We start from the raw sequence: 26740 nt of genomic DNA on the forward strand, positions 1-26740 counted from the left end.
ATAAATACTATACGGAGGAGCCAAGATCTTGTTCCAAAATTGATAATGATTATCCATTCAGTAATCACAATTCACAAATGTGTTGGCGTGTATATTTGCTAAATTAAAGAACCAATATTTCATGTGCGCACAAACAGAAAGCTTTTTTTTTTCTTTTTCCCTCCAATCACAAGTCGAAATATGGTTATGAAATCCTTAAAACATTAAATAAGTACAACCCTACATAAACCGTGACAATAACATAACATAACACACCACATGTACTTTAAAAAGAAATAGAAAACTCATACAACATATCTGTAAGTAATATACCGGCCAGCAGTTTCACTGGGCCTAATGATCTTCACAACATGACCCCGCTTCAGTCCATAATATCTCGCTATTGGATCTGTAACTTGAATTCTAGGCAGCTGGAAAGAAAAAAAAAATCATTTGAAATTCAAACATATTGGGTTTAATGGCCAGGTACTAGTGGTTTCTACAAAACCATCTAGAGATTGATCTCTGAATTGCTAAAGGTAACAGACTACCAGGGGTACCAATAGCAGCATGCAATCATAAAATACAATGAAAGGAGAAAAGAGTTAATAATACATATGTACCTGTGTTTCTTTAACAGTGTATCTCTCAAGCAAAGTCTTCTTCTCCTCAGTGGACAACAACTGGTGCTCTGGAACAAGAACATGGTCCTTTATATTAACCAAAAGCTCTCCCTCCTGAAATGAAATAAAAATGTTTAAAAACCCAAGTAATCTATATAGCAGAGGGAGACTTCAAGGAAAGGAAAGGAAAGGTAAGGAAAGTAAAGTACCTGGAAGACTTCAAGGTGGAACTTCTGGGAGACCTCCTGCAAAGAGGACCTGGCAAAAGGGGTGAGATTTGTCTTCACAACTAAAATTCCTCTGTCCACATTTTCTGTTTTCATTTTCTCCACATATTGCTTAATTTGCTTCACGCCAACCTTTGGCTCCTCGGGGAAGAACACATATATCTGTTGCCATTGCCATTATCCATTACAAATCAAATCAAATCAAATCAAAGAGAGAATTGTATTGTACTGTACTGTATGAAATAGAGCAAAATTAAGGAGAAAAGAAAAGAAAAGAATGACCTGTTCTCCCGTCTTGGTAGCTTTGTTGATCATGAGATCTTCGCGTCGTATATTCTCTCCGAATTTGTCCAAGAATTGGCTCTTGGTCATCGATATCTCATCGTCGAGCACGAGAAATCCTCTGTCGCGAAGCATCTGCATCACCGTTCGTCGAACCCTAAACAGACGGCTCGCATCCTCCTCTGAACCCATCTCTCTCTCTCTCTCGCTCGACGTCCAAAAAGAGTTGAGAAAAAAAGGATTTGATATTTTGATTTGGGATTAGGGTTTAGGGTTTTTAATTCTAGGTCCGGAGTTGGGACGAATCCAATCCATATCCTCTGCATCAACGCACCGCCATATATTATTAACACGAATCTTAAAGTTGTCCGTGTGGGAAAAGTTTTTGAGTTTGATGGATTCCATCCAGAGCTGTCCGATCTTACATGCCCATCCATCGGACCCAAAGTGGAGATGTCCTCTCCTCCTAAAAAGGAGCGACGTGACGCTGCTTTTCCGTATTTCGTTCGTCCGATTTAAAATGGACGGCTACGATAGGAATGAGGTTAGGTCCGTGATTTCGACCGTGAGGAGAGGTAACCTCTAGATGAGATGAGACAGTCACAGAGCGCCTGTTGAGTTCAGTTGTGTGACTGATGCTTCGCTCCCGCTCCCTGCCCCTGTCCCTGTCCCTGTCCCTGTCCCTGTCCCTGCTTCCAAGATGGTCCCATCCTGGCACCGCCTTCCTCACCCAATTGAGATGGTTTCGCGGCGGAGAGTCCGGATCTCCGCGTAGGATACCTCGCCGGGAAGGTGGCCGCGGGAAATCAAGGCCGACATTCTCTCCGGCACCGCCAATCGGAAAGTCGGAATGGTGGGCCGTGGACGGCGAGATGCATGAGATCGGGGAAGGAGTCCCACGCAGAGAGAGGTTCGTTATACCAAGAGACAACCTCCCTATCAAGAAGCGCAAGCAAATGCGGGAACAGTTCATGCGCCGCACCAGACTCCTGCTTAAAGATTCCGTACTTGTCTCCCATTCTTAATTTTTTACTTGTTTGGTTTTGTTTCTTCACCATGGGGCCCGCTTAGCAGTGCAGTTTCTTTTGCTTTATTGGCAGGATCAAGATGCATGGTGCAAAAGTTACATGGAGCTGTACCGGGAGCTCAGAGAAAACTGGGAAAGGCTGTACTGGGATGAGGGTTATTCTAAGAAAATTGCACAAGATCACACCAACTATGATTCTGCTGAGGATGACGATCATATGGATTTCTCTCCTTACCGGTAAACTCATATTTTTGTTTTTCCTACTTCTCATCATTTTTGTGACAGCAAATTGTCATCTTTTAACACACTTTCTAATGTAATTGTGGGTGAGTTCTCGCAATTATAACAACCAAAGGGGGCCTTTCATTCAAAACCCTTCTAATGTTTTTTAAATATAGTTTTGTTAATTATTTGAGTTGTAACACTAATTTTATTTCCCTTTTTCTGTCTTTTTTTATTGGATTAAGGAGAAGACGAGCATATGGTGATCATACTCAGGTAGTTACAGTTTTTATTTTCAAGTTTTCTTTTCCTTGTGATTTTTTTCTGTATTGTTCTGACCTCTAATGGATTGCATTCTTTTAATTATTTATACTTTTGGTGATTTGCTAAGCAACTATGGAAAATTTTGAGGTTTAAACCTGTTAGATTAATTTTCAAATCCGTATGACATTAAATTTATTCTGATTTGGATAAGGCATTGATTAACACGATTGATCAAGTTTTTATTTGGTAGCATAGAAAAGCAAGAAAATAAATATGAATTTGTTAATATATTTCAGGGACAAGGTCAAGGACAAGGCTTTGGAGGTCAGAACCAAGATGATTCATGGGACAGGGTTAAACAAATTCGTGACAAGTTTGAGTATGATAGAGAAAACAGAATGAAGGGGAAAGGTCTGTGATGATTCCAACATTTATTGTGCCTAATCCTTAATTTTCACCTTTTGCTTTTTTCAATTTTTAATTCCATTCTTTGTTTGGGCTACTCTTATGTCCAGTCCAGACCATACAACTAATTCTTCAATTTATGTCTTTCTACACAGTATTCTCTGCAACCATTGTTTTTAGTTCAGATCCTCTATGGCACTGCAATATCTGATGCTAAGTTGTTGATAATAGATCTCATCAGATATGCAACTGCTATACCGATGCACTGGTTGCTACAGTACTGTACCTGGTCTGAAGTGCCATAGATATGTGTACTATTTTTGTTTCTTTTGTTGTGGCTTACATATTTCTCTTTGATAAACACAGCATTTGCTCCGATAAACACGACAAGCAACTTTGCAGAGCCAAATATGAATCGGAGGAACGAGCCATTTGACACGGATTCATATTTCCGTTGATTGACTGGAGATGGAATAAAGATGATATATTTATGATGTTGGATTACTTAGAAGAGAGTTGTAGTTTGGATCAGTTGAAGTCACGGATTCTCAGCAGAATTGGATTGCCTATTCATATTCAACTTCAACATCCCCATCATGGGAGTGGCATTTCCCAACTTTTGCTTTGGTATGGCCCGTATGGTGTATTCAACGGGAACTGAGTGAGATCATAGCACGACTGAGGCCACATGACCTTTCATTTCTATAAAATCTGTAAAACTAATGTGAATTTTTTTTAGTCAAGTAATTTATTACAGTACTTTAGGATATACACAATATGAATAAATTTATAAAGGGCGCAGTGTCGTGTTTGGATTCACTGATGGAAGGGTATTTTCATTTAGCTTGGTGTATTTTTATAATTCCAAGCTAAGGCAGTGGCGTTTAGCCATTGAGGAACTCTTGTATGGTTGTATGTCTTCAATCCATTGTTGCAGCGGGAAGAACACCTGTTTTTAAATTTCCCTAGCATAAGTACCAAATTTTTGGAAATCTTTCTAGATGTGGTTTGAGTGGTCTCGGTCAAAGATCTAAAAGGGGAGGTTTTGGGAGACTACACAAAATGTTATGTTATGTTTGCATAATTCGTTGCATTGATTTATAAGATTGAGTATTGAAGTTTATATAATCTCGTGAATCTGAAAAATAATCTGGATATTGGTGTCCGGGGGACTACCAGCAGTTTTATAAGAACATTACTAAAAAGAAATTTAAAATTACTTTTACCAAAGAAAGAAAGTAATAATTCATCTTATGTACAAACAACCATATCGCTAATATTTTTGAAGTCTGGGGTTGGCCGACTGAGGCGATGAGTCGACTGGCGGCGGATCGGAGAAGTCGGGAGGGCTGGCGAGATGTATAGGCCTAAGAGAAAAAGGAGGAGAGAGAAAGAGGAATGACCGAATGAGAGACTTGTCCAGCTCATCGATGACAATTAGCTATTGATAGAAGATTGGTTCCAAATTAATTAATTTACAACCCAAAAAGGCATTATTCAGGGACAGTGCCAGGCCAGCATCTACATGTAAATATATATACACACACATAGAGAAAGCGACTAATGTGCATTCGTATGCATATGGCTCGATATGTATACGGTCCAAATTTGAAATTTCAAAATTCAAAACATCGATCTGAACCATTCATCTTGTTCTCCATATTAATATGTGCTTGGAAACCAAATTTTACATTTTTCTGAATTTTTTTTACTATTTATTAAGTCACTTTGAAAATTGTTGATCGAATGGTGGCTGCTGATTTTACTGTTTTGTTAAGCCACCGTTGGATCAACAATTTTCAAAATTGCTTAATAAATAATAAATTTTTTTATAAAAATGTAAAATTTGGTCTCCAAGCACATATTAATATGGAGAACAAGATGAACGGTTCGAATTGACGTTTTGAATTTTGAAATTTCAAATTTGGACCATATACATATCGGACCATATACATACGAATGCACATTAGTCACACTCTCTCTCTATATATATATATTCTCGGTACGTAAATAATGAGTAATTAATTAATTGATTGTTTATGATGGAGCGTGCACAGAGGCTCGTTCCTTGGTTCTTTCTTCTTTTGTTGCTCCTTGCCTCATCATCTGGTTAATTTTCAATTTTAATTCATTCATTTGCCTTCTTTTTTCATATATAATTAAGTTGTTGTATGTAATTAATAAACATATATAAATGGGGCCGGCATGCATGCAGGGGTGGAGGCAAAAACATGAGAAACCTGGAACCAGGTGTCGTTCAAGGTTACTTATATATGCACGTCATCGAACTGCGCCACCATTTGCGTCAACCAAGGCTACGAAAGCGGCAGGTGCACTGGTATTTTACGCCGTTGTGTGTGCAGCAAGCAGTGTTGATTTGATTTCTAACAACATATTCTTGCATGCAGCATGCATGGATTTTCACCTTTGCAATGCACCAATTAATTAATAATGTAATATTTGCTTAATTTGGTTTTGAGGCTTGTGTTCATTTTGTTTTTCTGTGAGCACCGGTTGACTCTATATTAATATTATGTACATTACATCCATCTATTTCTCTGTAATTAATATGAATCTTCTGGTGTGGTGGAATATATATGATACAAGTTAATTATATATATGAGTAGAACTAGCTAAGGTATTCCTAATTAGTTCACTAAAATTTATCGGATTGATTTTAAATTACGAATTCGAACTGTTGAACCCCTTCTACTTTACGAGTGATGCGTCTACATGCAATACAGATCTTCATGCACACGGATCTTAAAGCGAAGCAGAACGCGTTGATCCGTGTCCGGCTTGAAGACTTTTCGTGCACACGGATCTTAAAGGAACATGTAAGTCTTATACAGGAAGTAGTGTGATCGATGATTGATACAGATAGATGACGAATTAAGTTCTGAAGGAGCTGGCACGCGGCAGGACGGTCCTTAATTAATTCACTGATGGGGAACATTTAATTAATTGAAGGGAGAATATACTTTAGGGAATTCAGCTTCTTTTTTTAATGTTATTTTTTTATTTCTAAATTTATAAGATCTCTTAAGACATTTTAAAGTGCTTGTGTATCCTATTATCATTAGAATTCACACCATCTATACCTTATATCCATAAAAAATTAAGATAGCCTTTCGCAATCACTTTTTTCGGATCTTGTAGAATGTCACAATTATAATTACCGGTAAAATAATTGTATAAATGTGCATGTGTCTCATTAAATTTTGTCTATATTTGAAAAAAAAAATCTGAATAACTTGAATCTCTTTTATGGGGGGCTAGCTAGAAAAAATGATATAAACAAAATATTTGATATAAACATACTGAGATTTTAACCTATCATTAAAATTTGTTAGTCTACGTACCGACCTGGTTGTAACTCTCTCTCTCTATAAAAAAAAACAAACAAATAAACTTAGCAGGTGGGCAGCATTATTGGGCTTTGAGATTTGTGTCAAGTTAAAAAGAACGGTCCAGATCCAGTAATTGTAAAAGATTACCTATTACAGTACCGGGGAGGATCTGAATTCCTGGCGCGTGAAGTCTATATCCCAATCAGTGTGATCTAAATCTTTGCCACATTTGGCAAATTTGGCAAGACACCTCTTTTTTTACTCAGGTTGCACTTATCCTCTCATGAATCACATTTGATATTTAGGGGTAAAAGTGTCAAAAAAAATATGGTCCAGGGTGAGGGCTTCAAATGCCTACTGGCGACCTTTTGATGGTTTCAAGTGATGTTCTCAGTTGCATGTTTTTGGCTAAATGTATATTTTGTTATCAGTTGTTTAGTCTCTAGTGGGATGTATTAAGGGGGTCTACCCTGAATCATTCCGGTACATGTTCTTTTCAATCTGAATATCTGAAATGTGTACTGACGTGGTTAATGAATGCCTACGGGCTATTTGCCAAAAACAAAAACAAAAACAAAAACAAAAATTAACTTGCTCATTATTGTTTATTATCTCTCTTTTCAGTGGCCGCTTAAAATTGTTTCGTCAAATATAAGTATCAGTGAGGTCTATGTACATACCTATGTGATGTGCTATCTTGGGTCATGGCAATAACTCCAGTCTATAATGTTCAAAACTTTGAGAATTTAAGAATTTCTTTTTTTATACTTTGTACAGGCAGAAGCCCAATTTGAAATCAAAGGGCAGTCTTCTGCCTCATCCATTTTGTCGCTGACCACTTTTCTCCTTTCAATACTGGGCATCCTCCATGAACACTTTTTATATCTGATTCACCATTTAAATCCTAGAAATACAGGGTAAAATAATGCATTAGTTGATCTCAAATATCATAATCTGGTAGCAAAATGTGGAATAATTTAACAGTTAACATGTGCCGTGAAGAAGAAAATAAGCACCATATTCAGTCACAACCTTTCATCCACAATTTCTTAAAATATGTCAACTAGTTCTTATCTTTCCTGCATACAAGTTATACCTAGAACAGTGTCCTGGTATTTTCTTCTTCTTCTTCTATTTTTTTTTTTTATAAAATCTTGACAGATGGTTGGTACTTTTTTCTTCTCTTTATTCTTTTGCCTGGAGAAACTGGGAAGTGATAGATTTTCTGAGGGTTGTACCTAACACTTTGAAAATTTTATCATGTGTGCACCCTAAATTTTTTCTTATAATAGGGAAGAAAGTCATATTGTATCTCCAATGAATTTCTACTGTATTATTGGAATATCACAGACAAAGATGAAATTCCCTGTACCATGCTCCAAAAAAGCACCGCATCACCTTTGTTTGGCTTAACACACAAACCTTTCACTGTCTTTCCTCCACAGCTACATTCAGCTTCTCCAGCCTACCACAAGTAAAACAAACTATGTAAGCTGAAATTTTTAGCATAACAGTTCACTGGATGGGGACAAATGTACTTTGTCAACAGGCAATTTGAGTAAGATTTTCACATGAATTCAACTTCAATCAAACATTCTGGTACAGGCACTCGCCAAATTCCAACAAAGGCAACCTATGCATAAATCATCAAATTGTGTGCAACAGAAGAATATGACATGTATCCTCAGACAAAATTAATCGCCAGACTTCACCAAGGAACTATTAAAGTCATTTATAGGAGATCTGATCCACAATGCTTCAACTCAAACCCTACTCATTATCAAGGTTTACAATTTGGGGGTTCTGAAACTGTGGTTTCTAGCAAGCACAAAAATTATGACTTTTGGTCACTTTAGCAAAAATAAAACATAACAAGTTCAAATTGAAAAGAATATCGGGGTTTCTGGGCGGGTAAAGTATTAGTGGTGGTATGGGTACGGAAAATTGAAAGAAAAAGACTTGCACTTACCAAAGGAAAGTGAGTTTCACCCCCTTCAACATCATCACTTAAATACATGAGCATTGTTGCTACACGCTGTCCTCCTCTCTTCAAGTTAAACTGCAAAAACATTACTTATAAAAGTGGACTTCTTTGCATATATCAATTCCCATGGGCCCAAAAGAACATCATGAACTTCATATTAACCAAAAGTGACAGAGAAAAAGGAAATCAATGCAAGCATAAACCTCTCGAAAGCCCCATATCTATAAAATGAAAATGCACATTAAAAGCACCTGTAAAGCAAATGCAGATTTGGGGGTGGGCCTGAATATCAAAATGTATGATTCTTATTATTGTAGAGTATGATTGAAATTACCTCATCTGAGAAGTAATCATGATGAGGCCTATAGTATTGACCGGGTTCATATCTGCAACCTTCCAAGAATTAGATAGAAATTCAGTGATCAAATTTTAAGATAACTTGAAAAAATGGTGATATGCAATAGGAGTATTACCTCAGTACTTGAATAAGCTCGCCATTTTCTGGCGGTATTTGAGAAAAGACTGCAATGCGTTTTTCAATTGCCTGGAAAGGGAAAGAGAAAAGATGTCAAGCAATGTGAGATTGTGAGGTTCAAAATAATGACCAACAAAAGGGGAAATATCAAATTTAAATGAGGCACCTTTCAATTACCCCTACCTAATGACCATTTGGAGATACTGTGTTCATCATTAGAAAACATGAAAATTCCTAAAATAGAACCTTCGTCCTTACAGTTTCTCCCACATAAATTTGGATGGAAGGAGCACTCATTGCTATTTATATTGTTCCTTTTTGTATGGGTGATACTTCAGTGCTTCAATCATTTTTCTCATTTCAGGGGTACAACTGATATCTGAGGTACATAAGATAAGATTTTACAAGGAGCTACCAACTACCTGTACTGTTGGAAATTTCTTCTCATATGGACTAAGAAACATACCAGAGCTTGTCCTCACATCACTCTTGATACCCTGAGAGAGATAGAGAGGTAAACAAAAATATACTTAGAGCCTTGCTACGATCAAGTATTAATGTATGACATATTAACTGTACCGAACCTTATTGATTCAGTATCTTTCCCAAAAGCAAAAGGAAATTAGAAAAAAAAAAAAGGAAGAAAAATAGCTTCAAATGCTAGAGAACTCCAAGCTGGCTTGCAACGCAATGCCACAATATTGTTTTCTGACATCGCAAAACTTGTTATAAATTAAAAGAACATTATTGCAAATAACAAAAACTGTTTGATGTATTTGCAAATAACAGCAGACTCTTTTATTTGCCACTACAACCCAATATTTTATACCAAAGAATAACCAAATGTTAGTTTCGTGCACAAAAGTATACTCAGTGAAACATTGACAACGTTCCCTAATTCAGGTTCTTTTTCCAAATCTAGACAGTTGAAATAAAATAAAGCCATGTGGATTCATTAGTTAATTTAAAATATACAGCAGGGTCAATTTGGTCACTTTTTTTCTTTTAACCTTCATACTGAAGGAGAGAGTTTGGTAAATTACATACAGAAAGACTTGTGTGTTTCCTGCATCATAGTAAGATATCGAGGCTGATTTGCAAAGAAACAAAAACTAAACCTTTCCAGTTTTGATGTCTACTACAGTGGAGGTCTGGAGACGGGGTTTTGCTATTGCTCTTAGATAATCACACTCCTAACAAAAAAAAAATTAGATGTTTAAAGGCTCTCTTATTTAAGGGCACTTAATTTAAAAAATATCGCGTTACTACAAATGTAAGAAGTAAAATTTGGATGAATAAAATTAAAGTACCTCTAAGCTCAGGAAATTATGTAAAAGGATTACTCGTGGAGACCAACTAAGTACTTCTGGCTTGACCTATAAAATATCAACGAAAACATAGAGTAATACGTTTAGGTAACCAAGACTCAAAAGACTCTAAATCTAATTCTGAGTCCGACATAAATTCACAACCATTCCCAATTTTACTTGGGAATACACCATGAATTGCACCACTTTAGAAATTTGATCAAAATTGAAATAATTTATTGGACAGGATCTCACTGTATAGCTAGAATAAGGCTTGAGCATTATTTACATGTCATCATTAAATTGTTCCTTGATAACTTGAAATAAGAACACAAAATGAGAATATCTTCGGATAGCTGCTGGTTTAAATTACTAATTGCTAAACCAAAGATTATATAAACGCACAAATCCAAGTCGAAGTGCAATTGCATCTTTATCATTCTCCCAATGTGGTAAACCTAAAGATCAGAAATAATCATATGTCAGATGAACTATACATAAAAGGAAAAAAATGAAATTATTTCTGGTGTAGCTCATATAAAACATCAAAACATCATGTACTGCATTGCAATATCAGAAAATATAAAACATCTTGCATGCCTCTAAGGCTTGTTGAGTCGCACAAAAGCTGTTTGCTCGAGAGAAAAAAAAGCACCTCTTTCATTTCTTGGTTATGTATAGACACTGGATTTTCAGTAGCAACATGGGGAACTGGTGGGTGCAAAGGATTATTGAAATACTGTAGGCTTTACAATACACTTCTAATATTAAGGGTATGAGTAATATTTCTCATTCACAAAGGTAAACATGACATTTGTTGTTTTATACATGAGAACAACTACAGAAAAGAAACATTATGGCGGTAGCAATATACAGAAATCAACATACCAGATGTCTCCTCCAATCGGTGAATAAGTGCTAGCTGGACTAAAGATCCTACAAGTAACAAACAGAGTTATTGTAAAACAGATCATGTAAAGCATTGCTATAATTAGAGTTGCCAAGGCGTTACTTTCCCCTAATTTATGACTAAACATCCCTCAAGGACCATCAATTATGCAAGTAATCCTCAGTTATGTGCTTTCAATACTCATGCAAGCCTGATTTGACTTCAGCTTTGCCTAAGGTTTGCACAATCTAGCTTGTTAAGACTCAATTGTGTCTAAGTTACTCCTGTTATTACGGTAGATACCAGTACTTAGCTGGCCAAAATCTAAATGTGACTAATTCCATAGAAGGATTTTGGAGTTAATTATGAACATAAGCATTGTAAAACCCTATACACACTGACCTTAATAATATTTAAGCCTGATCAGTCTAATATTAAGTTTCCGAGTAAATTAGGAGCATTTGAAATCGAAGATTATACATACCTATGATCATGCCAATCGTAATGAAGGTGAGAAGCGCGAGGATGTATTTCGATGGAGGCATGGTCCAATCTGGTTGGCTTCCCAAACGGCCGCTACGCTAGAATTTTTCAGATCGAAACGAAGCAGCAAAAGTAATAGTAACAGTAGAAAGGTTGAGGTTAGAAGGCGAGTTGATGCTTGCTCGCTCGGCTTCAACGCCCATGGTTTTTTCCACCTGAGAGGAAGAATGTATGCTGTTATCGATGTTGTGTATAAGTCTGTGTAACGGTCCACCACCAATATTGAATTATTGATATGTTATGACCCGTTACAATGTTGTAAAAGGAAAGATAGAGATAGAGAGGTACGGTACTCTGTAATTCCGTTGTTTTCTTTCTCTATAGGCTATAGGCTATAGTCTATACAAACAAGAGGGGTCTCAGGTGTTGACTATTGACCGTTGACTGATGTGTGGGTCTTTCATTCTTTCTAGAATCGTCCTTTTCTAATTTTTTTTTTAATTAATGTCCTTTTCTAATTAACCAAAAAAAAAATGAGTAAGGTTAAAAATGTACGATTGGTTTTGTATTATTATTTTTATTTTTTAAGTTTAAACAGTTAAGTCACACCCACTTAATATGATATTCATTTCAAAATATATTTTAAATTTAAAAAGTCACAAAATTATTGTTTTTGAATGATTTAGAAATAAGGATCACAATATTTTCTTTATATAGAGATGTCCAAAAAAAAAAAGAAACAAATCAATGATGTATTTTAACTCTACTCAAGAAAAATATACTATACAGTAATATTGGTATCTGACGGACCTGGTTATTTTTTATTTAGCAGAAAAATGTTAAACTCATGATATAATATTTTTCATATTTATTAAAATAGAAATCCGGCAACTATGCCGCCGTTCATATTTTAGCCAAAGTGACCGCGCGTTAATGGCCTTCAAAACTTATAATCAATCTGATGTGTTAACAACTTAACATACAATTTTTTTTAATCTTTTAATTTACTTAGTGTCAAGTTAATTGATAAAAATAATTAAATTAAGTTTAATGTATTTATTTTTCATATTTCTTTATTATTTAGTTTGATAATTTTAAATATCAACACATTGCTAGATGGACTTGAACATTTTACGTTTGTCATTTAAAATCTATTTAATAGGTTTGAATATAAGTTGGATTTCAACTAATGAATTATTCGAATTCAGTTTGGTGGGACAAAAATCTATTTGGTGTAATTCGAGAATAATTCAAGTATAATTCAGAATTATCTGAATCGAATATTTGTCCCATAAGAGAGAAAAAAATCGGAAAAAAATCGGAAAAAAATCGGAAAAAAATCGCGAATAACTCGTTAAATACGGAAAAAATCGTAAAACTCACAAATTATTCGGTTAAAGTTTGATCAACCGAATAATTCAACATTCAATTTGCCACACCTAAAAACAAATAATTTGCGAATAACTCATAAATCTTGTTACCCGATTTTTTTATTTATATCCAAAAAAATAATTAAATTTCAAAAAATAACCAAAGTTGGGCAGGATTTTGAAATCTACCCAAACCGGAAATTTTTTTCCGGTAATTCAGTCTAAAACCGGAAATTTTTTTTCCGATTTTACAATTCCAAAACTAGCAGCTAAAAAAAAAAGAAAAAGAAGAGAAACCGTAATTTGTTTTCCGGTTTCACTATTTTTTTCTTTTTTCAAAATTTTATTTTATTTAAATAGAAATATTCATAATTTATTTATTTATTTATTTTAATATTTATAAATATTTAATATATTTCTTTAAAAATAGATGGAATATTATATAATTTAATTTATTAGAAAGACTGCAACAAATAACTTGGATCAACATTTTTTATGCCGGATTTTTTGCGGCTGTAAGAAAAATTAATATATTTATTTATGTGTTATTGGAAAAAAATAAAAATGTTTGAATTCTCAGTTATTGATCCCAGTTCAAAAGCCAGTTCTAAGTAAATACATAAAATATTGTCATCTTTCTAGTACATTTAATTTTTAAAAAGTGGTATCTAATTTGAAAAAAAATATTTTAAGTTATTTAATGATTATTATTAAAAAGAATTCTCAAAATAGATACAACTTTTTATAAATTAAATGTATTAGAAGGATCACAATATTTTCTGTATTACCTAAAAGTGATTTTTAAACCGTGATCGGTAACTCAGAATTCAAGCATTTTTATTTTTTTTTCAATAACTCATAAAGAAATATATTAATTTTTCTTACAGCCGCAAAAAATCCGGCATGAAAAATGTTGATCCGGGTTATTTGTAGCAATCTTTCTAATAAATCAAATTATATAGTATTTCATCTATTTTCAAAGAAATATATTAAATATTTCTAATATTTCAATACAAAATATAAATAAATTATAAATATCTCTATTTAAATAAAAAAATCTGAAAAAAGAAAAAATAGTGAAACTGGAAAAAGAATTTACGGTTTCTCTTTTTTTTTGTACGATGGTTTTGGAATTCTAAAAGCGGAAAAAAAAATTCCGGTTTTAGACTGAATTACCGGAAAAAAAATTTCCGATTTAAGTAGATTTCGAAATCATTCCCAACTTTAGTTATTGTTTTGGATATAAATAAAAAAATCGGTCTTGTTACTATGCTCGGAATTACCAATCAACGACATATTAGCCCACGCTGAAATGCCAACGTTAGTTGACTATTCTACGTATTATGATATAAATTCAGATCACTTAAAGTAACAACATATATTTGTTTAGATTCTGATTACTTAGAATCCGCACAAATATTAAAGGAACTTTATGCATTTAATCTCAACTCTCAAGCAAGCAAAGACAAACATAAAGCTCGTTTCAATCTTTAAATTGATCTTTATTATCCAATTATTTTGTTAAAATTTTTTGCCACCCGTCACATCTTAAATTTTAGAATTTCAAATGAGAAAAAAAAAATCGTAAGATTTGAACCGAGAACATGATAATTACATGATGTTAGTTATAAATTTGAAACTGATAGAATGGACGGTCCTTGAATATCACAATTGAGAAAATAGGAATGAAAAGAAGAAAACAATATTAGATTTTGTAATATATTGGAAGCAGGAATTAAGGTACATCATATTCATTCCAAAGCACATTATCGAAAGGAGCTCATATTAAAGGTACATAGCTGATAGCTGATGCATCTCTGCCAATCCATGAAGCATTAAATTAGCAACACGTTAATTTCTGTGAAACTGCAACAGGCAACAGGCATGGAAAGTTACTGATTGTTATTCTTCCTTCTCTGGTGATTGGTGAAGAGTGAAGACTTTTACATAATGCAACTAATGCACATGCACCAGGTCCACATGCTCCCAATTAGCCTCTTCTGCATAAAACCCAATATCAATTTTTTTGTGCCAAAGCACGAATATTGATGCACATCTAAAGGTTTAAGATTGTAAAATATATTTGGCAAAATATGTACTTGCAACAGAATTGTAAAACATATCATATCATATCATATCATCAATTAATCAATTATTATCTGAGGCAGTCACAGTTCTAACGTGCACTAATCTTGATGCATGTCTAAAGGTTGGTTGGGTATAGGTAGGAGGAGTAGGACTAACTTGTTGAATCTGGGTGATCATTAAAAATTACCAGTACTCTTTTATGAGGTTCTCTTCTCTCTTTTGCTTTTATTTCTTCTTTCTTGTAACTTGTAATCAGGGAATGTACAAAATTAACAACAAAATGGGTGAAAAAACGAAAAGAGGTACCAATTTTGGCTTCTGAGGTAGAAACTCAGGAGGGATCTTGTAAAGGTCTTCATCCACAGCTTTTGGGCTTCTTATCACTTTATTTTTGGGGCTAAATTGCTCTTCTTCCCTGGCATCATACACTTTTCTTTGCCTTTTTTTCTCATTAAAACCTCTTCTTTCTCTCCGCTACAATATCCAAAGCCAGAAAAATAAATAAAACCAACATGGTATGATATATGCACAGACAGTTATGGCTGGAAAAGCCTGTGTTGTTATAACTTGTACTCCTAGCAATAAGAGTAATGCACACCTTAATACAACGACCTGGCTTTACTGGTGTCGATGTTGGTACCAGTAAAAGATCTCCACTGGCATATTCTCTGAAGTACTGCCCATGGATCAGACCATACTGTACTGTCGAGTCGAAGCACTTGCTTATGGGTATGCCATCAAAGTAGTCCCAATTCCCAAATGCTGGAATTCTACATCTCTTTGCTGCCTACGATGGATATAAATATGAAAATTCAAATTTGCAACAGATGGATTATTGGTTTTCTGCTATAACAGGATGAGACACTTTGTATCTGGAATGCATTAAATTCATATATATAATGACTGGATGCCAATTCTTACTAATATTAATAATTACACTTTGTAAGAGCTCATTGGTGTATCTACCCTCTACCCATAGAGCAAGTGAAGTTATTGTATTGCATTTCATGATACATGAAAAATGATGCAAGAGAAAAATTAATCAAATTTCAAATTGGTACTAGGCAAAAGAATTTTTTTGAAATTTTTGATTACTCGTCTTACCTCCATTGGCTTCAACTCTTGCACTTGTAGTATACAATTTGTATATTTTGTGTAACCTTAGTAACCTATATAGAGGCAGAGAAGAAGATGGGGGCACTAGGGAATAAGGGAATGGTTAAATTCTATCAATGCATGACTTGGTCTGCCATTATGATGCATATGCGGAAATCATGACAATCCATTTCTTTTACAGTTGTACCCTTTCAAGTTTCATATTTGGAAACACATATTGACTTTATCATTAATTTTATTTATGATAAGGAATTATCTTAATTTTTCTTTTTAATACATTAAAAAACATTTTGCTGCTATAATTTTTTTGACCGCTTAACTATGTACGAAATGAATTAAAAACTTTAAAAAATTTGCATGTACATGCATCACTCACGAAGTACATGAATTTTAACGGTTTGAATTTGTAGTTTGAAGTCATTTTGATAGTATTTTGGAAGTGTGCTCACCAACCCCTCTTGGTGAGCATATACACCCTAGTTTTGCTCAAGTGATAAAATCAAATGGTAAAATAAAATATCATGCTTTTCATGATTCAACCAATCTATCTAGCATTTATTCACCAAGAATCATGTCTTGATGTTTTTCTTGATTGCTCAAAATTGATATAGCAATTAAACTTGTAAACATCTCAACAAATAAATTGTAAAATTAAATATTTATATATTTTACAAATTAGTCATACTATAGAGTATTAGATTGTTTACATCAACAATAACTAATTATTGTTGTTTTTTTGACGTGTTGTTCTTTTCCTAAACGAAGTGTAACTTTTATAATCTTTACTCGTGACTTAAAAAATGGATGGTGCGTTTTTTCATTTAAAATTAAGTTAGGAATTCTACAAATTAATATTGCCGTAAAGGCAATTATAAGTAGAATCCTTGGCATAAAGACTCAATCTAAAATATTGGTCAATGCACTGAGCTAGGATTACATTATTTTCATAAGTTTGACAGTTTAAATGAATTGGAATAAAAGTCAATGTTATTACTCTCAAGTATTTTTCCCCTAAAATATAGGAGGTTAAAAATATGAGGAGGGATCAAGTTACAACAATTTTTGAGTTACAATAAGTTACCACAATTATTTTCTACATTTTCAAAGTTCAAATCGTCAATCCAAACCGTTAGATGTAATCTCTACAATAAAATGTGTTTGGAGACCAAATTTTATATTTTTTTGGAATTTTTTTACTATTTATTAAGATGGGTACAAAATTCAATGGTCTGAAGTTGACTAGTTTTTGTACCCATCTTAATAAATAGTAAAAAAGTTCTAAAAAATGTAAAATTTGGTCTCCAAGCATATTTTATTGTGGAGATCACATCTAACGGTCTACATCGACAATTTGGACTTTGAAAATATAGAAAATAGTTGTGATAACTTGTTGTAACTAAAAAATTGTTGTAACTTGATCCCTCCTCTAAAAACATACATATTTGAGAACCAACATTTAATATAATATTTAAGAACCAGCATTTGATCTAGTGGTTTAGATAATGCTCTTTGAGTGAGCAATTGAAGGTTCGAAACTGAATAAAAAAGTTATTTATGAACATTAAATAATTATTTAATTAGATAGCTTGACCTCCAACATTTTACTTAAAAAAACACATATTTCATTAAAACATACCCTCAAAGTCCAAAAGTATTTACGAAACATCTTTTTGCACTGGTGCTCCCCTAAAAAGTCACTTCAATTTGCACTTGAGCTAGGTATTCAACTTTCGAAAAGTTATATATATAAAGACAATATATACAGTGGCGGAGCCACCTGTATCCAGGGATAGGCAGCCGCCTACTCCTGGATTTTGAAATACGGTACCAAGTTCGTATATAGTTGGTTTGGATTTAGGTTTTATCTACCTCTAGATTTGAGTTTTGTCTACTTCTGACTGAGTCAAAACACTTGATTAGTGAAATTGGCTGAGTCGTTACAATTTTGATAGCCTTTCATTAATCTATTTTGAAATATTCCGACAAGAAGAAGGTTAATAAGAATGGTATGATAGTGGGACCACAATAAATTTGTTATTTTTTGTGAAAAGAATAGACTAAAATGTTTTATAAAGTAATATACTGAAATTTAATGTAATGCATTAAAATATTTTTATTATGTTTAACTATTCAAAATGAGCTGAATTTTAATAGAAGAGTCTTGTGAACTATGCTTCAAAGTAAACTTAAAAAAAAAATCGAGTTTTCGATCTAATTCGATGGATTTCTACCGATTTTCTCAATTTTAATTCATGGTTAATTACCGATTCTGCTTCCAATGAAAATTATTTAATAATATTTAATAATTTAATTATTTAAATAAAATAATAATTATTATTAATATAATAATAATTAAATTTGCCTATCTCTAATGAAAATCCTAGCTACGCCACTGAATATATATCTGTATGGTATTAGTTTAATTGCAATAAAAATAATAAAATATTGCGTTGCATATCTATATAATATTTTGTAGTATGATTTTTTTTTCTTCTTTAGAATGAAGATAAGGATTGTCACTTATTGACGCAAATTAATATTGCTTCTCTTAGAAAAATGAAGGGCTTAATTAATTAGATTTAGGGTTGCAAAGCAAAACTTGCTTCTTAAGTGGATCCACCAAACGATATTTAATTTGGGCCAACACAATTCAAATCATTTATTGAGGAAATATTTGGAAAAAATAAATTGAGAATGGCGGAGTCAAAATTTTGTTTTGTTGATGACATTTTGAGGAATCACTTGTTAAAAGGAAGTGCAAGGGCAAGGGCAAGGGCATTAATAAAAACTAAAAAGCCAAGGCATTTTATTGCAAGGGCATGACTCGTGATGTGTGATGTGAATGTATAAAATGGAGAAGTAACTTGTGTAAGTGTCTTTACTTTACGCCGAGGCTGGAAAAGTTGATAGGCTTTGCCTCCTTTCACGCTTTGGGTCACTTGGTGTCCCCTTAGCCCCTTACCAGCGCTCCTTTTTGAATTTTGAGTGGGCAAGCCATGTTTGTTCTTTTCTGTGATATGATTAAAGCCATCATTTCTATTCTCTCTCTCTCCTAGTTTTTAAATTTTAATGGTGGCGTACTAGCTCGCGTGTCAGGGGTCAGCAGCCCAGCACTCCTCCTGCCACACTTTCAAATTTCAATTGCTTATTTGTTTTCTTATATTTTAATTGCTAATAAATATGAGTGCCAATTTATAGTATCCCTAAGGCGTGTAGTTATGGAGAACATGGGTGTCAATTATAGCCACTCATGTCATATTTGGAGGCTCTAAACATAGATTCTTCTCAAAATAGAGTTCTAAAAATAGACTTCAATGCGTCGCAAGGCCTGTCAAATTTGTAGGTTCGTCCTTCTAGAAGGTTGCTGCTCAACGGCCGTGATTTCATCCGAACTAGATAGTTCACGGATTGGATATGTGTGCCCGTGCAGTACTGACTTTATACCGCATGTGGTATAGCCTATACCGTACGGCACTGTACTTAGCCGAATTTCAGTGAATTTCGCCATGTTGCATGTTGTGCACTTCGTATGAGGTGTTTGCATACTCCATGTGATGCTCTATTTTGACGCTTCTTTCAGAATTGACATAAATATGACATTTTTGCTCCGTTTTCGGCTTAAATTCGTAATTTTCTCCAAAACCTACCAAAATAGCCTAAAAACACGTTTACGGTGAATAATTAAAAAAAATGAACACTCTGCATGCGTTTTTCCACCATTTTTCGTATTAAAAAGTAGTGATTTTTGCTATATAAATTGACGTTATCAGTAACTGGGATATTTCCTGAAAAAATGATGGTTTCAGATTTTAGTTATTGTAAAATAATTTTCCTAGGACATCCCTTGTAATAGAATTTTTTTTTATTCATAGCATCGAAACAAAATATTTTAAATCGGTAACATTATTTTTTCATGATGAATCACAGCAGCTCAAGTTTGATTGTTTGTTCAGCAACGCTAACAGTCGGAGAGAAACTAATAAATTAAAAAGCAAAACTGAAGCCGTAATGATTTATCACGGTTTTTCTTTTGTGGGCCGAAACCGTTCATTGCAGTTCTGTTTTATTTGTAATTTTTGAAAAAAGAAAGAAGATGGTATCAATTTAATTTTATTATATTTTAATTGCTATAAATAGTATATCGGCCTTTGTAACGAGTTTATTTATTATGAGATGTGTTTGCGGACAAGTGACAATTATAACTACACAAAATGCTTCATGATTCATATTTGTTCAGAATCAATTCAAGTTAAATTCACCAACAACTCGAATTGAAACCGACTTGAATTGACGTTGCATGCAGCTTGCTCATAACTTAGCTCAATAGCAGCTCTACTAACAATACAATTTGAATTGATTTTTTTTTTTTTTTTCTGAACGGGAAGGCCTACTAGAGATGTTATTGAAAAAGAAAAAAAAAAATTAAAGAGACTTTACAGACGAGTAGAACAGAAGCAAAATGAAAGAACAAATTAAATTAATAATTAACCAGACCTGCACCTGCGTAAAGAAAGCTAAAAGCTATAAATGAACTGAAAGAAAGTTGTGACGGCATGAGCATGTTATCGCTTTTACTCTTTACTTGCAACGAGAAAAGAATACTTTATTACAAATCCACAAATTTAGCTTTTAGTTACAAGCAGGGGCGGATCCAGAATTTCTATCAGGATAAGGCACTAATTGAATTCAAATAGCTAATCGGGTACAATACTATATTCGTACATCTCACTTTTATTATACAATAAAAGCATACAAAAAATAAAAGTAAATTGCAAATTAATAGAATTAAATTGTAAATTCAAATATTACACAACAAATAATGTTACATACGTGATAACATAAAACAACAATTAAGAAGCAAAGATATTTGTTAAGAATAGAAACCGAATCAAAATATCGATAATATACCATCTTATAGTGACACACGGTAAATATTTGAGCAAAAAAGTAGAGAAAGGTAGGCATTCACATCAGCACATGTATACATATGGGAAATTGGGCTTTTGGTGAAAATATAAGATGGAATGCTATGTACACAAAGAAAGTAAATATTTGGGCTTTCAGTGAGCCCAATTAGTCTAAAATCTGAAAAGTTGAATATCATATATATAATAAATTTGTGGATCCCATGGTCAGAATTGTCTTATTTACTTTTTTCTTCTTCTCTTTCTAATTTCTTTGTACAACCGATTTTGGTCGAAGCACAGATATTTGTTTTAAATCATTTTTTTTTATCATAATAGTGACTGATTGGGCCAAAGCAATGATATTTTTGAACCAGGGGTAGGCACTCCTTCGAATTAGGAGTAGGCACATGAAAAAATTAGTACTAATTCTAAAAAAAAAAAAAAATCAAATTCAGGGATAGACACTTGCCTACCCCTGAGCCTTCATAGATCTGCCCCTGGTTACAAGATAATAAAATTATCTCATAAAAAAAATTAGTCCCAAAAAGTTTCATATAAAGGTCTAATATATATGCCTTAAAAATTTGACTAATAAATTGGCATTCTGAGAAAAGGTTATCTTTCGAGTTTTCTTCGGAATAGGAATATTTTACCGTGAATATAGATACTAGACAAATATTTTCATAAGAAGCCCAAAGATATCTCAAATGAGGCCCAATTAGGGAAGCACGAATGTGATGAAGACTGAAGAGATGAAAGAAATATATATTCTACATAACTAAATCAAATTATAACTTGGGTTGACTTGACTTTTTAATTTGTTTGTTTTCCTGAATAATGAATAGGTGCATTTTATATATCAGTCGGATAAAAAACATAACCTCGATAGATCCTTGAATTGCCTGAAATATATGGACAAAATGGAAACGATATACTCCTATATATTAATTGTGGTGCGTTTTTCAAAAATTAGAATGTTACAGTAGCCTCAGCCTGGACTGCAGAAAACCATAGATGAAGAGATTCCCTTAATTATATAACTTTTGAACCAAAACTGTATGTTTATGTACTTTATATTATATATGTTTGTAAACTGTGAAAATTCACCAAGTTTGCAACTATTCACCAAAAATGCTCGCACTGGTCATTGTTGATTTCATGGTATCAGTTCTCAGTACCGCGTACTAAAATTGTGATTCAACAAGAACTAGCATTAATTTTGTACGGAACAATTATTACTACTAAGAAAACATGGAAATTGAAAGGCTACATCAAACAGCATAATAAAATGGAGATATATATCCCTGACAAAGGCACGAAACATGCATGTAATAATTAATTAATTAAGCTAGCGATTAGATTAGAAGCAGAACAAGCGGTAGCAGCAACCATATATTAATTCAGTGGCATTCATTGGGGACAGAGAGTTTGCACTTTGCGGGCAGTTCCATTGCGAGTTTTGGGTTGACGTACTTGTTCAAGTTGGGTGAGTTCTTGTAGCTGCTGCAGAGACACGGCAGGTCAGCCTTCTTTAAGGCTTTGCAGCACTCATCGCTGGGTTCTGGATCGGGCTTAGTGTTCCGAATGCATGGCATGCATGAAAGGAGATCTGCTATGTTGCAATCCTTGGCTGCCCGAGCCTCAGCCTGATCAGCAGCTGGGAGTAGAATGACGATGAATGCCAGAGTTAGAGCTAGGACCTGGACCTTGGTATCCATGGTTTCGTTTTGGCTTAGACACTGTGCTATACTGGTGCTACCTTTAGAGGGACTTGAAGGTGACTTTAAATAGAGAGCGTCACTGAAGGGGTTTTATTATAATTCCTTCTTTTAGCTAGTCACGGGAGAGTTTAACCATCTTGTGTCGAATTTTTTTAATAAAACATAATTAAAAAAAAAAAAATTAGAAAACCAACATACTTTTTTTTTTTTATAAAAATCATAAGAACCGAAATGTCATTTCAATCCGCTATTTTTTTTCGGTACTTAAATGGCAATTCAGTCCGAGGTGGTTTCACAGACTTTTCAGCAAAACTGGTGTGGACGTTGGTGTAATATTGATGGACTGAAATGACATTTCGGTCCAATCTATTTATTTTTTATTTTTTTTAGGGTTTGCTTATAAATACCCTTCTTCTCCCTCCAACTCTCAACCCTCTAACGAAACTTGTAGATATGAAGTTTTCTTGTTCTCATTTCAAAAATATACAAATCTATGTGATTAGAATAAAAATAATGGAATTTTGAGAGTTAAAAAAAAATGTTGGTTTAGTGGAAAGACAAGCAGAGGAGGAGGAAAGGAGAAAAGAGAAAGAAGGGAAGAGAAGAGGGCTAGAGCCTGTCTGTCGCGGATGAAAAAAAAAATTATTGGGCTATTTCAATCCGGAGTCTTTTTCAAAATTTTTGTGGCCGCCTTTCTGAAAAGCTGTAAAACCAACACAGATTGAATTGTCATTTTAGTTCTGAAAAAGAAAAAAAATAGCGGATTGAAATGACATTTCAGTTCTTATGGTTTTTATAAAAACAAAAGTAATCACGTTGGTTTCCTAAATTTTTTTTTTTTTAATTATGGTTTATAAGAAAAATTCTCTTGTGTCGGGATATCTGTTTTTTTATTTTTCCTTTTTTCTTCATGCATCTTTTTTATATTTTTTTTATATGTATAAGTTTAAATTTATTTAGATCTGTGTGTATGAAAATTGACACAAGTATACACAGCTATTAAAGCGATGTACACAGATCTTAAAGCAAATCGGACAAATATTAAATTTTCATTTTAATATCCGTATACACAAAAATTGATCCAAGTGTACACAAATATTAAAGCAATGTGCACGTATCTTAAAGCAGGTCGTACAGTTCTGAAACCCATTAAATCTTCTGATAGACATTGAACCTACTCCGCAGTCGAGGATTGATTATCTTCATTCATTAGTCTTCTCAATTCCTTGATATAATCAAAGAGAGAACCTCTTTCTCCTCTCTTTGATATTGGGTCCCACACACATGGACTGCATGCGGAAATTTTGTTGAGCTATAACACCATCGCATTTCACTTTGCTTCATATCTGTGTAGCTAAAGCTAAATGGATCATTTATTAATTCTAGATTGGATTCAGAACCAATATAGACTGCTAGTAGAAAAGCAGATGATGCTCTATATATCTGGCCAAACACAAGTGCATGTGGACTGTGGTGGATATATCATAGGTTATCAATAGGTTAGAATAGTTTGTTTATCTATTCGGCTTTTTAATCTAGTGCAATTAATTAATTTGGTTTTTTTATTCTTTGGTCTAATATTTGGACTCGCATGAAAATGTTGACAGGAAAAACGACATGAAGGCTTCACGGGTCGAATCAATGCATGTTCTCCTACTTATTATTTAGTGGGACGGTTTGTTTTTTATTTTTTTAATGAGATATTTGTGAGTTGTGAGATCTGGATTTTTTTTTTAAAATAGAATTACTGTAAAATAATTTAACAGAACCAGCCCTGCATTGTTGGATTTTCGAAAAATAGCCTCCACCGATCCTAGGAATCAGTGGAGAAGAAAAAATCAAATCTACACCGGTCCTAGGGACCGGTGGAGGCACATTTTAACCCATTTTCACACCGGTGCATTCACTGCCACAGAAGATCCCTTATTACTCTGCACCGGTCCCTAGGACCGGTGTAGGCTTGTTTTTTACCCCACGGGCTCCTCCTTCCTTCCTTTTTCCTCCCTCCTTCCTCTTCTTCCTTCCAAACCGTGAGCACCATTTTTTTTTTATTCTCTCAATATACTCAATCAATTCTCAATCCAATTGTCTGAAAATTTTTGGATCGTTTAAGAGATTTGGAAACTCTTCAGATCTACAATTTTGACAAGGTAAATATCTCTTTTTTTATAATTTTTATTTTAACCGAATTAAAAATAAATAACTAATTTAATTTAGATTATTTTTGTAAAATGTAGTGTTAAATTAGTATTTGGTGTAATTTAGATTGATTTGGAGTATATTTAGTAATTTAGTGGTAATGTAGTGTAATTTAGAGTTAATTTAGTGTAATGTAGTGTTAATTTAGAATTTATTTGATATTATTTTAGTGTAATTTAGTATATATGTAGTATGAGATGGGCTATGGTGCATTGCAATGCATAGGCCATGGTGTGCATTGGACCATAAATCACCGATTTAAAGTCCAAATGACCGATCCAAACCGTTCATCTTGTTCTCCATATTAATATGTGGTTGGAGACCAAATTTTATATTTTTTGGAATTTTTTTACTATTTATCAAGCCACTTTGAAAATCGCTGATCCAACGGTGGCTTCTGATTTTACTGTTCCAAACAGTCACCGTTGGATCAGCGATTTTCAAAGTGGCTTAATAAATAGTAAAAAAATTTCAAAAAATATAAAATTTGGTCTCCAAGCACATATTAATATGGAGAACAAGATGAACGGTTTGGATCGGTCATTTGGACTTTAAATCGGTGATTTATGGTCCAATGCACACCATGGCCTATGCATTGCAATGCACCATAGCCCATCTCTATGTAGTATAAATTTGAGTAATTAAGTGTTCATGTAGTATAATGTAATTTTTTAGTAATATGTATTATAATTTGTGTAAAATTAGATAAATGTGTGATGAGTTTCATGAAGTTTAAAATTAGATAAAATTATAAATGTGTAAAATTAGTAATATTCATGAAGTTTATTATTAAAATCAAAATTAGATGATATGTTGTTTACATAAATTTTGATTATTGTAGGCATATGTTTGAAAAAATATTTGTTTATATAATTATGTGTGATGACTCTCATCAGTTGCAAAAATATTTGTTTATCAAAGTTTCTAACAGAGTCAATGGATAATGTGAATTATTCGGAGCTGTTGAAATTAGCACCACAGAACCACAAAGCATGGAAAGTTCGTGATATGGTAATTTTGATTATATCTATTAATTATTTGTTGCAAATAAATATTATATGAAGTATTTGAAGGGTTTATAATGTTTATTTCTTTTTGGCATACTTCCTCTTCATTGAACCAAGTAAATTCACATCAGACTAGTATTACTTACAACAGTCGGATGGATGATGCTCTGAAGAGATTAGGGTTGTATCAAATTGCTCGCCTTAATGATTGCAAGATTGATCCGCATTTGATTAGTGCTCTGGTTGAGAGGTGGAGGTCGGAGACCAATACATTTCATCTACCTGTCAGTGAGATGACAGTGACGTTGAAAGATGTTGCATGTCTATGGGGCTTACCGATTAAGGGTAATTAACTAATTAAAGTTGTTTATCGGTTAATTTAAATAACTATTTTTTAAGGTGAATTGTTGATTGTATAATTCTTTTAATTTGCAGGTGACCCGATTACTGCCACCAGCGATACTGATTGGAACCCATACTTGGAGTATGATCTGGGGGCTGATCCGGCTCTTTTTTACGATAACCTCAATCAGACAATGCCATATAAATATGAGATTTATCATCCTAACACATCGAAAGAACGATTGTCCGTCTCTGCTTATGCGCTTAGACTGAAATGGTTGCGGGCCAAATATTTCTATAGACTGCATTTCTTTGCTTAATCATATCCATCCCCTCTTCAAATCTCCATATTTTTTTCTTCTCAACATATTTCTTGAATACCTTTTTGATCCACTTTTGAGGGCATTTTTTTCCAAATATTTTCACAAATATGCTATGAACACAATCGGTGGACAGCTTCACCTTTTTCCTCA

General features: G+C 33.6%; 5 protein-coding genes across 8 annotated transcripts; 1 reads left to right on the forward strand and 4 right to left on the reverse strand.

Moving 5' to 3' along the window:
* Positions 1-204: 204 nt before the first annotated feature.
* On the reverse strand, positions 205-1347 carry NRPB5 (Eukaryotic rpb5 RNA polymerase subunit family protein). The gene is made up of 4 exons (XM_078299997.1): positions 1112-1347; positions 812-991; positions 603-716; positions 205-410 (listed from the first exon to the last, which is right to left on the reverse strand). The coding sequence occupies exons 1-4, from the start codon at positions 1301-1303 to the stop codon at positions 285-287; spliced, it is 612 nt and encodes a 203-aa protein (XP_078156123.1). The 5' UTR covers positions 1304-1347; the 3' UTR covers positions 205-284.
* A 373-nt stretch (positions 1348-1720) lies between these two features.
* On the forward strand, positions 1721-3848 carry LOC144552084 (uncharacterized). The gene is made up of 5 exons (XM_078300177.1): positions 1721-2115; positions 2212-2375; positions 2606-2636; positions 2921-3035; positions 3396-3848. The coding sequence occupies exons 1-5, from the start codon at positions 1747-1749 to the stop codon at positions 3485-3487; spliced, it is 771 nt and encodes a 256-aa protein (XP_078156303.1). The 5' UTR covers positions 1721-1746; the 3' UTR covers positions 3488-3848.
* Positions 3849-6955: 3107 nt separating this feature from the next.
* On the reverse strand, positions 6956-11692 carry LOC144552086 (prolyl 4-hydroxylase 1). Of its 3 annotated transcripts, none has more exons than XM_078300179.1 (11): positions 11519-11692; positions 11034-11081; positions 10551-10603; positions 10149-10214; positions 9957-10031; positions 9261-9335; positions 8837-8907; positions 8698-8749; positions 8349-8438; positions 7752-7844; positions 6956-7283 (listed from the first exon to the last, which is right to left on the reverse strand). In XM_078300179.1, exons 1-11 carry the CDS (start codon positions 11577-11579, stop codon positions 7176-7178), a joined length of 792 nt encoding a protein of 263 aa, XP_078156305.1. In that variant the 5' UTR covers positions 11580-11692; the 3' UTR covers positions 6956-7175. The 3 variants fall into 3 exon arrangements, with proteins under 3 accessions (XP_078156305.1, XP_078156306.1, XP_078156307.1); XM_078300180.1 differs by having other exon boundaries at positions 7778-7844; positions 11519-11680; XM_078300181.1 differs by lacking the exons at positions 10551-10603; positions 11034-11081; positions 11519-11692 and adding an exon at positions 10401-10533.
* A 2869-nt stretch (positions 11693-14561) lies between these two features.
* On the reverse strand, positions 14562-16181 carry LOC144552044 (uncharacterized). 2 transcript variants are annotated; one of them, XM_078300143.1, is made up of 4 exons: positions 16080-16181; positions 15574-15762; positions 15282-15449; positions 14562-14884 (listed from the first exon to the last, which is right to left on the reverse strand). In XM_078300143.1, exons 1-4 carry the CDS (start codon positions 16083-16085, stop codon positions 14831-14833), a joined length of 417 nt encoding a protein of 138 aa, XP_078156269.1. In that variant the 5' UTR covers positions 16086-16181; the 3' UTR covers positions 14562-14830. The 2 variants fall into 2 exon arrangements, with proteins under 2 accessions (XP_078156269.1, XP_078156268.1); XM_078300142.1 differs by having other exon boundaries at positions 14574-14887.
* Positions 16182-22398: 6217 nt separating this feature from the next.
* Positions 22399-22716, reverse strand: LOC144551463 (putative lipid-transfer protein DIR1). Its single transcript, XM_078299425.1, has one exon. The coding sequence runs from the start codon at positions 22714-22716 to the stop codon at positions 22399-22401; it is 318 nt and encodes a 105-aa protein (XP_078155551.1).
* Between the last annotated feature and the right edge of the window lie 4024 nt (positions 22717-26740).

The sequence above is a fragment of the Carex rostrata genome, chromosome 3, assembly GCF_964058835.1.
Source record: "Carex rostrata chromosome 3, lpCarRost1.2, whole genome shotgun sequence".
Lineage (NCBI taxonomy): Eukaryota > Viridiplantae > Streptophyta > Magnoliopsida > Poales > Cyperaceae > Carex > Carex rostrata.

What these genes read in the sequence shown, in the direction of transcription:
- LOC144552084 (XM_078300177.1), top strand. Translation starts at nt 1,747, where the DNA reads ATGCTTCGCTCCCGCTCCCTGCCCCTGTCCCTGTCCCTGTCCCTGTCC. An exon ending in GACTCCTGCTTAAAGATTCC is followed by an intron (nt 2,116 to 2,211) that starts GTACTTGTCTCC and finishes CTTTATTGGCAG; the next exon opens with GATCAAGATGCATGGTGCAA. An exon ending in ATGGATTTCTCTCCTTACCG is followed by an intron (nt 2,376 to 2,605) that starts GTAAACTCATAT and finishes TATTGGATTAAG; the next exon opens with GAGAAGACGAGCATATGGTG.
- LOC144552086 (XM_078300179.1), bottom strand. Translation starts at nt 11,579, where the DNA reads ATGCCTCCATCGAAATACATCCTCGCGCTTCTCACCTTCATTACGATT. An exon ending in TACGATTGGCATGATCATAG is followed by an intron (nt 11,082 to 11,518) that starts GTATGTATAATC and finishes TGTTACTTGTAG; the next exon opens with GATCTTTAGTCCAGCTAGCA. An exon ending in AGAAATTTCCAACAGTACAG is followed by an intron (nt 8,908 to 9,260) that starts GTAGTTGGTAGC and finishes TTCCCTTTCCAG; the next exon opens with GCAATTGAAAAACGCATTGC.
- LOC144552044 (XM_078300142.1), bottom strand. An exon ending in AGCCAGGTCGTTGTATTAAG is followed by an intron (nt 15,450 to 15,573) that starts GTGTGCATTACT and finishes TGGATATTGTAG; the next exon opens with CGGAGAGAAAGAAGAGGTTT. An exon ending in TACCTCAGAAGCCAAAATTG is followed by an intron (nt 14,888 to 15,281) that starts GTACCTCTTTTC and finishes GGTTTTATGCAG; the next exon opens with AAGAGGCTAATTGGGAGCAT.
- LOC144551463 (XM_078299425.1), bottom strand. Translation starts at nt 22,716, where the DNA reads ATGGATACCAAGGTCCAGGTCCTAGCTCTAACTCTGGCATTCATCGTC.
- NRPB5 (XM_078299997.1), bottom strand. Translation starts at nt 1,303, where the DNA reads ATGGGTTCAGAGGAGGATGCGAGCCGTCTGTTTAGGGTTCGACGAACG. An exon ending in TCCACCTTGAAGTCTTCCAG is followed by an intron (nt 717 to 811) that starts GTACTTTACTTT and finishes ATTTCATTTCAG; the next exon opens with GAGGGAGAGCTTTTGGTTAA. An exon ending in ACACTGTTAAAGAAACACAG is followed by an intron (nt 411 to 602) that starts GTACATATGTAT and finishes TTTTCTTTCCAG; the next exon opens with CTGCCTAGAATTCAAGTTAC.